At 41.4% G+C, this 17,883-nt stretch overlaps 1 protein-coding gene across 4 annotated transcripts in view; it reads right to left on the bottom strand.

The window, feature by feature from the left end:
- Nucleotides 1-17,883, bottom strand: part of LOC146680923 (receptor tyrosine-protein kinase erbB-4-like) — a 376,413-nt gene that overhangs the window by 174,672 nt on the left and 183,858 nt on the right. For all 4 annotated transcript variants that reach the window (XM_085447520.1, XM_085447517.1, XM_085447519.1 and 1 more), the window contains exon 2: nucleotides 16,013-16,164. In XM_085447520.1, the coding sequence (XP_085303646.1) occupies nucleotides 16,013-16,164 (152 nt within the window). The remainder of the gene's footprint in view (nucleotides 1-16,012; nucleotides 16,165-17,883) is intronic.

Genomic DNA, 17,883 nt, shown 5'->3' with positions numbered 1-17,883 from the left:
GACTAGACCCTCTCTTTATCCACCTGATACCAGCCCCACGCTGCCTTACACAAATTATAAATGTGACTTCTAGCTATTGCTTCCACTGAAATCGTGTCTGCAAGGGTATCGAAGTGTGCTTCTGCTTCTTTTCCTCTCTTTAGATATTTTGGGAAAGAAACAATCTTGGACGGAGCCTTTGGACACCGCCAGGCAAGCTGTTTCCTTCTGTTTTCAGTCTTCATGCTGAAATAAGTTCGCCGGTTACTGTGGTAACTTCATATTTAGCAAACAGATAGGAAAGGTGTGCCAACCTTTTCAGCTAGCTTCAGCAATAGTGAATAAACCTTCTGTACTACACATGGATTCAAGCAGGATAATGTGACAGTACTTCTGCCTTCTACAACTAAGGAGTGGAAGTTCGACAGTCCCTTTCTTCACCAGTTCCTGCCAAAATCTTGTAAGTAAAAGGGAAGACACTGGTATCCTTTCTTTCCTTGACATATAATGACTCTGCTACGCACATTTATAGTGATCCCAGATGGATCAGAAGCATGAAAAGTTAGCAAAGAAATACTTTGACACAGAATAAAACTGTGCAGAATCAGAATAATATCTCTTCCATAAGGCTTTTAATTATGGTGTGACACAAAGAGGCACGGCTTTCAGAATATAGCACAAAATAGGTCCAAGCCATCACTGAGGATCCAGAAGCAAAGGAGGTTATTGAGCAGAACAGCAAGGCATAAATTAAACCTGCATCCAACCTGACGATTACTTGTGAGGAACGAAGCTGACAAGTACCGGTGAGAACTGCTCACCATCTGCATGCATAGTTTAAGACGATCTACAACAGTGTAGGTAAAAATAACCAAGTTTGACTTGATACTTCAGGGCTGGTGTCTGCTTCATCTAATTGTGTGGTGTTACAAGCTTGGAGCAGATTATTTTTGTTGCTTTGCTCTTATGATACAGTACGCGGTTTTGCGATGGTGAAATCTGTAAGCTCCAATCAATCAAGTGTTCCGCGTCAGTGTTTACCAGTTATTGATGAACTTGATGGGACTGTCATGAGATTTATTTTTAATTTGTTTGATCATAAATTGGAATATTGGACAAACTGAAAAGTTGTCAAGAGTATCATATTAGATGAAATGTCAGAGGGCTACCAGAGTTATTAAGAGTGCAATAAATGGCTGCACCAAATTGCATGGCAATCTATCAAAGAGTTGTCAGGATGTTTCACAATATGAAATCTGAAAATGTCAGCCTTGAGAAAATCTTCATAAAAAATCTGGATATACACACTGGGAACCACAAAACACATGTAACACAAAACCTTTGCATCACTGAACGTCTTTATTCAGCTTCTTTGTACTATTTTCACTGTCAACATGTCAAAAGAAGAAATGCTGTACAAACCAGTTTACCAAAAATGTTGAGAGGCTGTACATGATGTCAATAAAGATAAAACACAGCGACCTGAAGAGTCATTTAAACAAGGGTTTGGCAGTTAATCTTAACCATGAGGCCATATGAGAAACTGGGACTGTTGTGGAGGGCTGCACCAATAAGCTTAGAAGGAGATACAAGCAACAGTGAGCAGAGTCGACTTTAGCTCACTTTAGCTTCTTCCAAACACCTTGGAAGGAGCCGAAATTGTGCCGGAAATCTCCTTAATCATGTTATGTAACCAATGAAAACTTAAGGAGAACCATCAAAAATCTCTTGCAGTTTTGGCTACAATTGTATTCACTTGTTTTTTTTTCTCTGTGGCCAAAGAAGGTCACGTTTAACACCGACTGTGTCTATATAATAGAATCTGTTAGCCGGAGCTCTTTTTTCTGTACAAATCTGCCTTGTTTGCAGTTTGCAGAGTAAAAAAATTCCACCTCAAACCACCTACTTTTGAAATCATCTTTTTTGAGCTGGTTCTTTTAGGGGTCACCACAGCAGATCATGTGCCTTCATCTCACCCCAGCCTTCCTCTGTCACACCAACCCCCTGCATGTCCTCTGTCACGGCATCCAAATTTGTCTTGTCCCTTTCTGATCACTCCCAATGAAAATCGTACCATACCTCCAGCTCGGCCTTCTGTGTTTCTGTCAGAGCCACCGTCTCCAAACCATACATCATAGCCGCTCTAACTACTATATTGCAAACCTTTCCCTTCACTCTTGTGTATTTCCCTTCAAAGTGCTGTGATAATACTAATCCAAAGAAAATTGGCCTTTCATTTTTTGAAAATTAAGGCCTTTTTTTTTTCTTTTTTTCTTTCTATTTCTTTCTAGTATTTCATGTTCTCTAAATGTTTCCCTCTCGAGAATTATAGAGGCTATGTTAGGAATTAGAAAGAAAATTTTGGACGGCATTTCGGGTGCAAATTGAGAAGGGCTCGAGTTTCTTCACAGCAGGGATGGCCATTCATAGAAATAGCTAGTTCAAATCCATCATAAGAGAATACTCCACGGATTAGATGGATCACATGCATGACAGCAGGCATTTTTCAGTGGGCTCGACAGTATTATTATATGTAGAAGCCTATTAATAATTCTCATGTAGGTATAATCTCAGTAAATTCTAGTAACAACTTCCGTTGAATGCAGCAAAATGTAAATTTTCATCATGCAGTTTCTTCCTCCACTGGTTTGTAAGACCTCACAGTAGGAGAACTGGGAGTGAACAGTTCAATCACACCAACAGAAAGGCAAGGTGCACTAAGACACGACGAGTCACAAATGCACACGCATCGTAAGACGCACAGATACATGCTCACACTCGCACGCAGCGTAAATGTCACAGAGGAGTGCAATTTGTTGCTTCCGCTCAGAGCAGCAGCAGCAGTAGTGTGATGCGGGGTGTATTTTCCAAAAGAGAAAAATATTAAAAAGGCGTTGGGAGAAACAATTTACACAAATTCATAAATGAATCCGAGGCTAAGATGCACTTCTAATATCTGCAAAGGGGACTCGGGAGGGAAAAGGCTGGGTGCTCTAAATGTTGGCACCAGTGTGACTTCTCAGTCTGTTAACACTGCACCGGGAGAAACGTTAAACCTCAACAGCTATGTGTCACCAAGTTGAATTAGAACATGTGAGAGGACATTATTGGGGATTGATACTAAGGTACAGTATTCTGAGTTAGTCCCTGTGCCCAGATTTGGGGTTATTAATGTGTTAATGCCTGGTATGATAGCAGATGTGTGAAAAATGCCAACACCCCCTACACATAACCAACACTTGAATACTTATCCCAAAACTGCTAATGAGTGGTATTTAGGGCAAATCTGATCCCACATATCATTACAGTCAACAGACCAGCTGATTGTAGCAGTGAATCAACAGAGCTTAACCAGTTTTTTGAGTTGTAGAGTTCAGTTTTACTTAACACACCCAGGCCTGGTTACTGCCAGACCTGCTGAAACAAGAAATCACTTAAACAGAACCTTTGCTGCTTCAGGACGACTTGATGTAATCGATGGAACCACAACAACAGTTCACAGCTTGAAGTTCAAGAGGACTTGGGATATACAGCATGATAATGATCCGAAACACACCAGCAAGTCCGCCTCTGAATGGACTCAAAAAATGAAACGGAGGTTTTGGAGTGGCAGAATCAAAGGCTGGACTTAAATCAGATTGAGGCACTGTGACGTGACGAGTTCTACAAAGAAAAGTGGGACAAAGTTCCTCCACAGTGATGTGAAAGAATCGTTGCCACTTATCGAAAATGCCTGATTGTGGTTCTTGCTGCCAAGGATGGCACAACCTGTTATTAGAAAAAAAAAAAAACTAAATAAGCCAGGAAGGGGGCAAAAACTTTTTCACAGCATTGTATCCATTAATTTCTCAGCTTGTCCCAAATTACAGGGACACATAATGATAAAGTAGTAGTAGTAAGAGTATGCAGCTATGACAATTTATATGAGCGTAATCTCATTAAATTATTTTCAAAACTACTAAAGACTTCCCTCTAACTTTATTTTGTCAGTGCCTCTTTTCTCCTTGACTGTAAGGACTTTGGTGCTTTTCCCTCCTATCTTTACATATTTTGCTTCCATCATCACGTTATAAATAACAAAAATATGGGACCATCAAACATTCAGAGTGTTTCTCATGCACATCATGTGGTCCTTCATATGCAAACACCGCGCCTAAATCAACAATAGAACTATACAGAATTAAAGAACTTCTGTTGGGCACACTGCGGAATATGCAATTGGAAAAAATCTTATAAATCATTGCGAGTCACGAAATCTTTAGGAAATGTCATAAAAATTCAATATGCATACATAATATATCCTGCAGCAATGACTTCATATGCCTTCAAAAAGGCATATGAAGTCAGAGAATGGTTGCACAAGCACAGCAAGACAAAATTGTTCAGTCTCGTGGACTGTGCACATAATGTAACTTTTCATAAGTTAGCAGATGAGATCAGAGGATTTCAGAAAGTTCATGGGAAGCTGTAGGAGACAAGACTAGGACAAGAGAAACTCCATTATTTATTTGTGTTATTCCATGGCCTTGACTCACTCTAACCTGAATGAATGAGATTCTCATTAGAACAATCTGTGTTTCAAAACTTTTAAGTGAGTGCACCAGGAAAAACATGGATGTCGGGGCTTCTTGGCTGTATTTATGTTGGTTACCCTAATATATGTAAATGTATGCAGGTTACATGAGGTATTCTGGTAATTTGATGATGAAGGGAAAAATGTTTTAAGAAGTGGTTGTACCGTTTGGCACACAGACAGGTTGCCACTTTGCCATTAAATGACCATCCTGCAGCAACCACGTCACTATCTTAGAAGGAATTTCTGTTTCAGATCTAAGTAGTTCAGGCTTGACTCTGTTGCCATTTACTTACACAGACAATAGGATTACTTCCACTCAGATTTGTGATTTTCAAAGATGTATTGCAGTAAAATTGCCACTTTAACGCACCAAAGTCACTTTGAAGGTGGCAACTGTTTGAGTGATTGCAGACCTGGCCCTCTTCAAAACAGCCATTTCAAAGGCAATAACACTAGAAGTTCATTGCACAGAGTAACAATAATTTTGACTGTGTTGCAGTCTCCAGCCACTGCTTCCCATCATTAGGCCATCATGTCAATAGTGGTGTCCCTCGCTCTCACTAGTAGTTGCCTCAGTCATGTGGGTTGCCCATTTTACATCACCAGTGGTTATTTCACTTGTTGCCACTTGAAGTCGCTGAATGTCATTGATTATCTGTGGTCTCTGTGGTCAGCAGCATTGCTTTCTGGGTGGATGTCCCATAAATTTGGCTTCTTTGGTAGGCGCAAATCTTCAAGGTCCAAATCCTGAGGATGTCAACTCGTCAGGGATGGTGTAGCCAGTCATGTATGGTTTGAGTCCATTAGGATTAACAACGGTACGTTCAATCTTTATGACAAATATCTGGTCCAGTCCTTACAGGATCATAAAAGATGCCTTTAAAACAAAAGATTAGGTTTTTCTTCATATGAGATAAGAAAAATGCCTTCTTTTGGAGCGAACACCATACATATCTCACACAGTCAGCTGTGGGAGTCAATATCTCCTTTAAACAGCTGTATTTTAATGCCCAGTCTCTCTGTGTTACTCACTCACGTTCAGAAGAAAAGAAAAAAACATAACTATAATGTATTCATCTCTGTGACTTACCTCTTTGAAGATGAAGACACGCATTTTGTCATCAAACCCCACATGTCAGCGGCAGCGAAGGGATAATTTCAGGATGTGAATTTTAAAAATAGCGCTCACTAATAAAACCATTTGCACCTTGTAATAAGGTAGCACAAGTGTGAGTGAGGAGAAATGCCACACAGTTTGACACTCGGTGAGTCACAGAGCGGGAAATGAACTTGTTGTAGAGGAGGGAAAGACGCCGCCAGAGCTTTATCCATTCCTTTCGGCCCCATGCATCTGCCACCATAATTTGTGATAATGATGGCGTCCCAGCAGGGCCACTCTGCGCAGAGTGATTCGGAATTGATTTAGTGCATTAATTACGACCCTGTTACGCCACTGTCATGGACAATATTTTACAATTTGATAAGCAAAAGACGCGCCGTGGGATCATTTTGATGAATTGCGAGGGTTCGGCGGTGGCACGCTTTTATGGTCGTACCTTTTAATTTAGCGGTAATCACTTCCCCCCCCCTCCAAACCGTGGAGGAAGCAAGACTTTAATTTCACCTCCGAGACCTCTGCTCTGCACCACGTCTGCTTTGATCAGGCAGACAAAAAAAAACAGGCGCGCAGTCGACCACACACAATGACACAGAGGACGAACCGATCCTGAATGTGAGGCAGGTTCTCTGCCTTCATGCTTGCGTGAACGTGCGTGCTTCCTTAAAATGTACAGCATGCGTGTGTGTGTGTGTAGGTATGTGCATTATTTCTGTTACTCCAGCTCCAACTTTCCAGTGCTGGAGGCTAGACTGCTAGGAGTCCAGTAATGAACAGGAGCTGTGACTATTATACCACTTACTAATCCCACCCGGTGCTCAGAGAGGAGTTGCAGCCTCCACGGGAGTCAGGTTGAACAGTGGAAATCCCAAATTTATGGTTTGGCCTGTTTTTCATTGTGTTTTTACACAATATTTGGAAGTGTGTAAATAATGTATATACACTACTTTACTATGTATTTTATGTGTTCTTCCTCCTTTATTTCTTACCCAATTCAGCCAACCTACCCAACACCAACTTCTTACCCAACTGTCCTGATCATGAAGACTCCTTTTACCAGATAATAAAATCTATAGATTGTTGTTAATAGACTATTCTTATAGTTTGTACAGTGTTGTAAAGAAGTATTTGCCGCCTTATGATTTCAGTTTTTCAGACAATTTTCAGACTTACATGTTTCAGATCAAACAAATTCTAATGTTAGACAGAGGTAACCTACATAAATACCAAATGCTGTTTTCAAATGATGATTTCATTTCTTAGAGGGGTAAAAGTCATCCAGACTTATCTGTCTCTGTGGAAGAAAATCATTTTCTAGAAATAGTCCTCACAGCTGGTTGTGCAACCAGAAGTTTGGACTTTGACCGGGCCACTCCAAAATCTTTTCAGAGCAATTCAGAGGTGAAGTTGTTGGTGTGTTTTAGATCATAGTCCTGCTACATAACGCAAGGGCTACAATGGTAATAGTTGAAAATGTAACCGGATTGAAACCTTTCAAATAGTTCTATTTTCATCTCTATTTTCTATTTTTAGTCCACAGAGTATTTTCCAAAAACTCCTGGGGATTAGCCATGGCGCAAACCATTACCAGCTAAAGCTAATGCACCAGTCCATGTAGAGGCCAAATGGCACACTGATTTCATACTTCTACCAACCTGTATGACTGTATGACGGACTTAAATCACGCATGTTTGATATGGCACTGAGATGCTGTAGTAAGACATTGCTGTTCTGAGATTGAACTCAGTGTTTTGTCTTTTACTAGGCACATTACAACATGTAAAAACGTGTAACAGAGTCCAACAATCCCGGTTTAAGTTAAAATAGATAGTAAAGCTACAATCACTACCTCGTGTTTTACTTTTTCATACAGCTGATCACAGTGAATGATGACCCCCTTCTGAACCTGCTAGAATGTAGAGGAGGATGCCTACTCTGATTAAAAATTACAATGAATCAAGGGGATTCAAATTGGGTGAGTTGATGGGGTTGAGTAATGATGGCAAACTATAGCAGAGCCTGAACATTAGGCTGCTAAGCTAATGTTGGAGAGTGTGTGTTTGTGGAAAGTTAATACACGTCCTAATCAAGGCTCAGAAGAATTCTAATGTGCACTCTCTATTCAAAAGCAGCTCCATTAACTAAAATTGTTCTCAGATACCAAACGTTTAATCACAATTAATGGTTGAAAAGTGTTTTCCATTAGCTCTCTCTCTCACACACACGTTAATCAGATTAAGCTCTTAAAGTGGTCGGATCATGCCATTTACCCAAATTTCTGTAACTACACATAAATAGTACACAACTTTATATTTTTAACACAAGTAGCGCTGGCACTGTTATCCAGCCATTGACTTGAACACTTCTCCATGTGGGGTCAGAGGGGAACAGGGGTTTTTCCAGTGCTGGTTTGTAAGAAGCGGGGTATGTCATGGATAGTTTGGCAGTGCATCAAAAGGGGCTTATAGCAACACCAGATTTAGCTAAACCCTGTTGCTACTCTAAGATGCTTAACTTGGAAGACGATACACTATTCTGTAAGAAAAAGTAACACAGTATTTTAGATGTGATGATGTCCACTAGATTAGACACTTATGATCACTTTCTGTCTTTATCATATCAATCGGATATTTCACATTTATAAATGATTTGTCATACTCAACAAATGTAAGGCTGGGAAGTTCTGGTCCCTCATTTATTTATATTTCGCTTATGAGGAGCCAGACTTTGTGGGAATTTGCTGGTGGTTTTGATCAATAGCTCTCCAGGGTTTCAGAAGGTATTTTAAAGTGTTTCTTTTCAAATGACTGCTTTTTCCACTCATTTTCAGTCCAGTCCTTGTACCTGACCATTTTCAGAGGAATGTTGGTTTGTTTGTTAAGCTGCTCAACACTGGCCTATGAACCATTCAACATACAAAAGCAATGCCTAATTTCAGGGATGAACCAGTTTTGTGTCTACACATAACAGACATACTGGCAGAGAACCAATTTTAAATTGTATGTTTAGGGACTTTGTTTCTAGCAGCCTCATTTTCTCCCATTTCTTTACTTGAATCTATGAAAAATACAAAAGGTAACATGTTTAACTGATAACAGTTTTTAACCATGTTGTACCAACAAGGTGATTCCCAAAGAGCCAAAAATATGGCATGATCTTCAGTAACTATCCGTTGAAGATAAATAGTAACTGAAAATCATCATGGAGCTGCATTTCAGTCGGTGGTGTTGAAGACCTTGTCAAAATTAATGAATTATGAACACAGAAAAGCACTATTAGATTTTGATGCACCATGCAAGACCATCTGGAAAATATTTGATTGGCAGCAGCTTCAAATGCCAATGCAGTAAAATCATACCTGGATAGAAAAACACATAGTAGAGCACTATCAGTCATGGATTGGCCTCCCCAGGTCCTGGACCTCAACATTATTGAAGCAGTGTGAGATCATGTTGACAGAGAACAGAACAAAAGGCAGAAAGCAGCCTGGAGAACTATTCCTGAAAACTACTTAAAGAAATGATGAAAAAGCTGCCTAATAGATAGACTGTGCTGAAGAATAAAGGTGGTCACACCAAATATCGACTTTCAAGCTCATTAGAGTTGGGCAAACTCTTATTTTTTGGTATTTCTATGAATGTTTTCACCTATTTCCAATTTTCCAACAAAAATATAAAGAAATGAGGGGTGGTTCAAGATAGTTGCACAGTAAAGTACATTGGGTAGATACAGTTCTTAGTTAAAGCTGTTTTTTTGTTCTCACTGATGTTACTTAGACATAGGCCCCAAAGTAAAACATCAGGCACTTTGAAAATGTGTTATGAAACAAACATCAATGCACCAAAGCCTGATAGTCATAAAAATGATCATGGCGTGCACCTCGGTGCTCAAATAAAACAGCTGCACTTGCAGCAACAAAGCAGAAGTAATAACTTGATCCAGTCTAAGCAGCAACTTACATGAAAGGAAGCATTTCTGCTCACTTTGCTAGCTTTTGTTTATCTTTGGCAATCAAAGAGATAGAAAGGGTGGAAATGACAGAGCTGCCAATGCTTAGCTGTCAGACATCAAGATGTTTTTGGTCGTTTATGTTCATTCTTTTGTAAGTCTTTAAAAAAAAGGTTGGTAGAGTAAGTGCACACATATGTTGTAGCTCTAAGAAGATGCATTACGGATAATAAAAACACATATTATGGCCAAATGTTTTCTCATGCCTTTGAAAATGTATGAAGCAAGGCAATCGTTGCGACAAATAGAATGCTTCACTCATTATTTTTTTCTCTAGTCTCTACTTTCCTGCCATTCTTCTTCTTAAGAGATTACTTAACTCTAGGCTCCACTCTGGTAAAGGAGCCAAAAATTTTTTCAATAAATAAAGAACACAGAGTAAAGTGTTCTATTTTTTTTCTCTTGGACTTCGACATCTCCATTATCCGACAATTAACGAGCTATAAGATACATCGGGGCAGTGCCACCGTGATCTGGCAGGGTGCTGGCTGGCACGAGCAGGGTGCTAATTTTCTCAGCATTAAGAGCTGTAATTATGCAAACGCTGCTGGGCGCCCGCGAGGCGCTAACAGCCCCCCATTCCAAGCGACAGTCCCAACCTTTTATGAGCTCCTCAGCGGTTCAGAGGCTAATGAAACTGTACGATCCACCCAGCTAGTAAGCCCCCCTTCTTCCCACTGTCGCTCGGGATCATGGTGTCATTACGTGGTGAAGAGGCCCTGTGGCAGCTATTGAGCAACGTGGAGCACAATAGCATGAAACATTTATAGAGAGCAGGGACGGAGAGTGAGAGAAAGTACTTGACCTCCACAGTGGCCCTGTACCGTACCTCTCTCTGTCTCTCTCCATGTAAATAACATCCCTCACTTTGAGGGAAGAGCTCTTTTCTCAGTCTCCCCCGCACAGAGGGAATTAGAGTCATTGAGAAGCAAGTGGTGGAAGATTCTGCAATTATCAAATCAAGCCAACGTGAGACAATGAATAGATGCTTTTAATCAGTGATGAAAATATTTACAAGTGATTCTCTTTATTCCTTTTGCCAGGTACCATTAGGCATGGAAACTCTACTGGAAGATTGGAACACCAGAAAAAATAAGGAATAATAAAACGTTGCCTGGTCTGATGAGTCTTGACTAGGATCAGAATTTGATTCAAATAACCCGAAAGCATAGATCCGTCCGGCTTTATATCAACACTTCGAGGTTTTTGGTGTTTCTTGGCACACTTTCAGCCCCTCAGTGCCAACTGAGCATTGTTTAAACACCACAGCCTACCTGAGGATTGTTGCTGACCATGTTTATCCCTTTATAACCACAGTGTACTCATCCCCTGATGGTTGCTACCAGCAAGGATAACACGCCAGGTCACAAAGCTCAGATCGTCTCAAACTGGTTTCTTGAATATGACTTTGCTGTACCTTCTTGAATCAATGCCATAAAGAATTAAGGCAGTTTTGGAAGAAAAGGAAGTGTAACCAGGTACTAGCAAGATACACCAAACAAAGAGTCTAGAATTTAGGTAGTGGACTGTTTAACACAGGACTCCACACAAGTCCAAGTTCTAGAGGACAAATTGGTTTAGGATTTGGTGACCATGAAAGCCATAGCATATGATTTCTATAATTTGAATGCTAAAACATTTGCTGAGCCCCCTGGGCCCTATGGGTCAAAGACCTGTTATCCTAGAGGAGACTGCTTCAATGGAAAACAACAACGTTGGCATAGTGGCCCCACGGCATATAAGGGTTTCCCCTAGAACATCATTCTCTATAATATTATATTTCAGAAGCTTTTAGATGTTCCTCGCTGTATAAAAGAGGCCACACCTTGAGAAAGTACACAAAGTAAGTGTCAGTATAGTATATCATAACTAACTAGGATGAATGGCAAACATGTTGAAGGGCAGACACGGTGAAACAAGTGTGATAGAGTGGAGTATGAATTACTGCCTCGCGGTAAATTAATGGCATAGGACCGCACTCTCAGACAGAGAGGCGAGCGATCAGAAGAGCTCTGAATAATGACACGGAGAAGCCGTAATCTCTGGCTACCACTCCGATCTCAGAGGGTTAGAGCAAGGACATAAAATAAGAAAAATCCCTCCAAATCCGAAGAGGTTATGACGTAAAAGAGCAAGGAGGAAGCTTCATCAAAGAAAACGAACAGCACCACTCTGAGCCGAGTGACCTTTGCTCCGCTTAAGCGTGGCCTCGTTCGGATGCACGTATATGCATACAGTAAGAGGCAGCAGACGTAGTCTCAGGATGTACGCTTTGAGAATAGCTGAGCTGCAGAACAACTGAACGCTTTCATTTTCAGCTCAAAGCCTTTGGTGGAAGAAGTCTCTTTTCTCGCCTGTCTCATCTGACTTTATATTTTCCTCTCTCCTCTGTTTCCCGGCTGTGCTGAACCGAAGTCACATCCTCGCTGCCATTCTTTAAAAAAAAGAAAAAAAAAGCAGAAATGAGTCCCGGTTAAAAAAGCTGTATCTCTGTTTTCTCTCTGTCTCTCCTTGCTGGTGTTTGCCAGAGATAAGCTCAGTAAAGAGTGTCTCCGTCTGCATGTCGACATAGAGTATACACCTCAGTGACCGTGTCATTCATCTCCCTTTATTGCTCAAGACTGTGTGCGTGTCCAAGAATGTGTGTTTGTATCCCCAACTTGTGATGGATTCAGTCCTCTTGGGGGAACTTTAGAGAGAGTTTAAAGCGAAAACGCCGTGTGACGTTTTCGTGGTTTCGTGGATAGACACCCGGCCGCCGCCGCGCTCTCAGCTGCAGACCTGGCATCGCGCCCTGTGTTTTGCAGCGCTAGCAAGCAGATTGATCCGGCTTTAATGAAGAGTCCTTCAGCCTAGGTGACATCATTAGCTGCTTGTGGGCCACTGCGGGCCACTTGGCGCGGCTCCTCGCTTCACTTCTGGGAAAATAGGTCATTGTGAGTGACAGACAGACAACGTCCAAGGGAGCTGGCCAGCAAACTAGAAAGAGGGGGTATGCAAGGCAGCAGCATGGTGATGCCCTTCAGACACCTGTGACTGTGGTCACAAAACATTCATCTCTCTGCTTAAAGTACTTCTAAAGAACCACCGACACTTTCAGAGAGAAGTTTCTACTAAGCACGAAAACGTCTGGGAACTTTCGAGACCTGATACTGCTTGTTAAGAATTTCAGCTGACAGTGATGATAGTGATGTCACTTCTTATCTATGACTAATATCTGCTTTGCCCTTCACCTGAGTTCCTTGGTCTTATAGTTATTGGTCAATCCAATGAGTGCATTCAGACAAATCCTTACTATACTGCAAACTTGTTTAAAAAGCCCTGTATTACAGGATGTGAAGCATTAACTAAAATAAGTACATAAAACAGGCATCAGTGATACTGGACACTGTTGTGACACTGATGGAAGTGGAGGTGGGTTGCAAAGCGATCAGCATATTGATGAGCTTTGCATCATCAGCTGGCTGTGTTAAGTCTGTCTAACACTGATCTTCCAGGATTGTAGGCTGAGCCTGACTTCGTGGCCTGTATGACCTGATAATAAGATCTATTAAAATCTTCGTTCATACCCTCATCACATAATTTCTATTCGCCTTCCTCTGGATTAGACTGGGGTCGACTTGGGGGCAGCTGACCTCTGCATTGGCAGTAATTTAATACATGTGACCTCCCATCAAAGCCAAGAAATCAAGACATTAAAGGCTTCAAGTATCTCCTTTATTTAAAACTGTGTCTTGAAATTTGACATATTTTCCACACAGGAAAGCTGCACAGTGACTGAAAATGCTCCACCTGTGTGGGCCACAGAAGGCTGCAGAGCCATATCATCCATCTAACTGTCAGCACCTCACCAGGCTAAAATCACCATGCCTTCATGTCTGTCGCTGCCCTCTCTTCCTCACTTCTGCCCTGTATCAACCTCCCCCCCCCCATTCATAAACACACAAACACACACAATAGCTGCACACTGTAATTTTCACACAGCAGCTGTTTTTGCCTGCCATAAAAGTGACATCCCTCTTGCTCTTCTCTTTCCTCTCTCTCCTTCTTTTCTTCTTTTTTTTACCTCTCCATCCCTCTGTGCCGTGGCCATCCATTCGTCCATATATACTTTATGTTCCTCCCAAGCTGCTGATTTTCCCTGTCCTAGCGTTTCCACGCTGCCTGCGGCTCAACGTGTTTGAGCCTGTGTGCTGCGCTCAGATGTGTGTATGTGCAGATGATGTGCCGATGCTGAACTTTTCATGAACCATTATGCATATGCTCCAAGTTTAGGGGCAGTATTTTAAGTTGCAGACTGACAAGCAAGAGGAACAGGAAGCAGCGTGACTTCACTGCTTATGGTTAAGAATAGAAAACAATTTCCATCTGGTTTTGTTTGGTGATCAACAAGTCAGAACTGATTTTTATTGATTTTGTCTATGCAACTTTTTACAGGTAAACTCTACCAAGCTTTAGAAGGGTCCATGAGTGAGCTTTTAAAAATCCAGGTGGGGTCTCACTGATTTCTTGTAGCCAATAGGATTACTGCTTTACAACTGTCCCCCCCTCCCGCTTCACTTTCAGTTAACAATCCCCCAGATGCCTAATTGTTTCTCTAATGATGCTGGGCCTAATGGGACTGTTTATGGTATTCATTTGATAGCTCTGGCCCAGTAATTAGACTGCACCTCACTTCATTAAACAGCAGGGAGGAGGGACTGGGCCTGGTGGCACATACAGTATGTGTGCATGCAGTAGAGAAAAAAGTGAATTTTAAAACACAGGCCGGATGACACACACACACACACACACACACAGAAACACACACACTCCAAAAGAAGCTGCAGACCCAGGAGATGACTGTGTTCAGCTGGAATGGCGATGGCACTTTGCATTCAGAGTGCCTCTCATTTGCCTGCAGTCTTTCACAGACGTTTCTTCCATTGTAATTCTTACCACTGCCTCTTATCATGAGTTCCATTGTACTGTGATGTGTTGTATTGTCTTGGCAAAGGGCTTCAATCAATATCTATGGGTTCTCTTGAAGTGAATAAAATTCTCAACCCTTTGCTTGTTAAATTATTGTAACTCCCACCAGATAAGAGATTCAGTGAGTCAGCTGCCTTGAATGCAAAAGCGTTGTCTCTGAAAGGCATTATCCAACTTTTTAAGAGTTTGTTAAATTGGTTATCTTTTAAAATACATTTCATTCAGCACCTCTGCAATCCAAAAAAAGGGGGGGGGGGTTGTTTTTTATCTGCAGTAGTTTAAATTTGGTTGCTCTGCTGGCATGGAGAGCACTGAGAAACACTGAGAGAGACCAGTGCAGAATGTAGCAAACATCAGTGACCGCTCGTATACTGACTGACTCAGAAACAGCACGAAAAGGAGGGAGAGGGGTGGAGATGGGCTCCAAAGTGGCTTGCATGTGCGCACCAACTATAATTAGCTCATATAATGGTCCTTATGTGCCATTTTGCCAGCTGGATGTGTTGAAAAGCATCTACTGACCCATTGGGTGATGTGAGCTGGCATCACCTAATGGGTCAGATTTTTGCAACTGACCATGTTCTATATACATTTGTGGGAGCGCCTTAAATACAGAAAGAGAATATTTAAATCAGACACGCAAATCGATTTATCAATATTTGCAACGTGGAGTTTATGGCTAATTGCATCTATATTTAACACCAAAAACAAGCACGTCTATTGTACTTGATGTTGAAATGAACTGACTGTGTTTTCTAAATCTTGACTATAGTATATATTTGGATCTCGTAAATATGCAATATAGAATCATTTTACTCAACAAATGAACTCTAATGAGTTCAGAAAACCTTTTCTGTCTGTGTGCGCCGTGTTAACCTTACATCTTGAACATAATCAAAACTGGGTTAAGCCTCCTGACTGGGATCTCTGTGTCCGACTGAGATGCCGAAACATTCCAGCTCTTTCTTTGTGTCTCCAAAAATACATTCCAGCCTCATCTCTGTCTATATTTAGCCACTATCACTTTTACTATCCACATTTGTAGTCCATGATTTATGCATAGTTTAGCACAATGATGAGTCAGTGAAGGTTTAAGAGGATTATGCCTTTATCTAAAAATCTTGATTTTGCACTGACCATAAAGTAGTGAGTGTTTACGATGGAGAAAACAGAATGAGTGAGCAGAGACAGAGCCTGAGCGCTCTCATTGTAAAACATTCACCGTCTTTCTGCCTGTCTCTCTCCGTGGTCCTGAATCCCATCTGTTGCCCAATACAGAATGCTAAAACGCCCAGTCTTTCTCTCTTGCTCGCCATCAATCCATTAAAGCAAACGGACCAGAGACGGTTTCACCCCCGTACCTTGAGGAAGGAGAGGTTGCGGTTTCGATCAATGCTGGTAATCTCCAGATTCCCCATGACGACTTCGCAGTTCTCGTAGAGCTTCTTCAGGGTGCGGTACTGCTGGTCCAGGTCTGAGAGTGTGCTCAATTTGTTCTCTGTACCAGGACAAACTACACACAAAAACAGAAGAAGAAGAAAAAAAAGGGTCACGTTTGAGACAATTTGTCTTACAGAGCATGTTAACTATGCTGACAGATTCAAAAAGGGAGAAACGCAAACAGTGTAATTAATGATTTTCAGCCATTCATGACCACAGTAGTCATTATGCTTAAAGGCCAGCAGGCTAGCTAACTTGATTACATACATACACAACACTTAAAGGTCAGCACAACCAGTTAACCTAGATAACTTAAACAGCTTTTTCTTTTTTGCCCCTCTTGTAAAACTGATGGAAAATCCCATATATCTGATCTCACTCTATTCTATAACTACAGCCACGGCTGAACATGGTGGAATTTGTAACTAAAGCACTTGTCTGCTGATGAATCGCTTCACTGGCGTGTGCTCCGAATGCGTTAGAATGAAATCAAGACAAAGAAACATCCAGGAGCGGAGATCTGAGGACTAAAACCGTGTGAATACGAGAGCTCGACACAGTGAAAGAACGTGAACGAGGGAGGGCTGAAGGACAGAGGAAACAGTGGGAGGGAATCGAGGATTGAGGGATTACATCAATTGCTGAAAGGGGAGTGCAGCAGACGTGACCCTCGACAATGAGGGAGACGCGAGAGTGAAGACTTGGGGAGGGACAAGTGGGGTTAGAGGGGTGGATATCATTTCTCTGAGGCACTGACCTACAGTCTAGGTCTGGCACAGGCACACCGTTTAATCAAAGATATTCAAATTGCATTGGTTGACCTTTACCGAGGGTTTCACTTGGAGACTTTACTTGGCTGACGAGAGTACAAGACTTTGAAGATATTATGGGGAGTAGACACGACTCTGTTGGTGTGTGGGAACCCCGGGCAATTAGATAAGGGTAGGCTTTTCTCCCAGTTTTAGCTGCGTGCGCAAAAACAACCATTTTTGTTCCCTACCTTACTGCAAACTCTATACTGTAGAAAGGCATGAAAAGCAAGGGAACTTTCTAAGAGTCAAGAGCAACACCATAACACCACAAAACCAGCCACGCATTTATTCATCAAAAGAAGAGTGAAATAAAGAGAAAAAAGGAAAATAATACAAAAAAGTAAATAAAGTTAATTAAAAGATTCTACAAATATAGCAAAAGTAATAGAAATAGACATCAAATACAGAAAAAGTGCAACTTTTTAAACTTTTTGCAACACACAGTGAGGACAGACAATGCAAAAATGCAACTACACGAGGAAATTAAAACATCAGAAAATACACGAGAGACAAGACAAATAGACTACAATGATTTTATAAATGAATTATTACCTACATTCATTTTTAATGCTATTTTGTGTTTGAATATTATGTTTTTATGACTCATTTATTAAAATCTTGACAGTTTTGGTCCCCCATATTCAACTCTTTTGCTAAAATAAGTAATGTAACTGGCCGTCTGCAGTGCTCATGATAAATGCAACACAATCGACTAATGCAGTGGCTACCACTGTAATTAGTTCCTCATATTTGCGCCCGTCAAGCCCTCTTTCCGTCCCTGCCAGCATTTCCACCAGTCACTCAAGCTCCCCAGCCTCAGTCCTGCGACCATCTGCTCCATTCAGCTGGCACGATCGCCATGTTACCGCAGGCGCGACCAGAGGTTTGTGTGTCGGTTTGTGCGTGCGGCGTGGCACCAGGATGGAGTTTGGCTCAATGTAATTAAACTGCTCATTAAAGTTTGTCAGCAGTTCAACTTC

This window comes from Copadichromis virginalis, linkage group LG23 (genome assembly GCF_057382275.1).
Source record: "Copadichromis virginalis isolate Kocher_CV1m ecotype Utaka linkage group LG23, C_Virginalis_male_GT1.1, whole genome shotgun sequence".
NCBI lineage: Eukaryota > Metazoa > Chordata > Actinopteri > Cichliformes > Cichlidae > Copadichromis > Copadichromis virginalis.
This window is presented reverse-complemented; position numbering and strand designations above follow the sequence as displayed.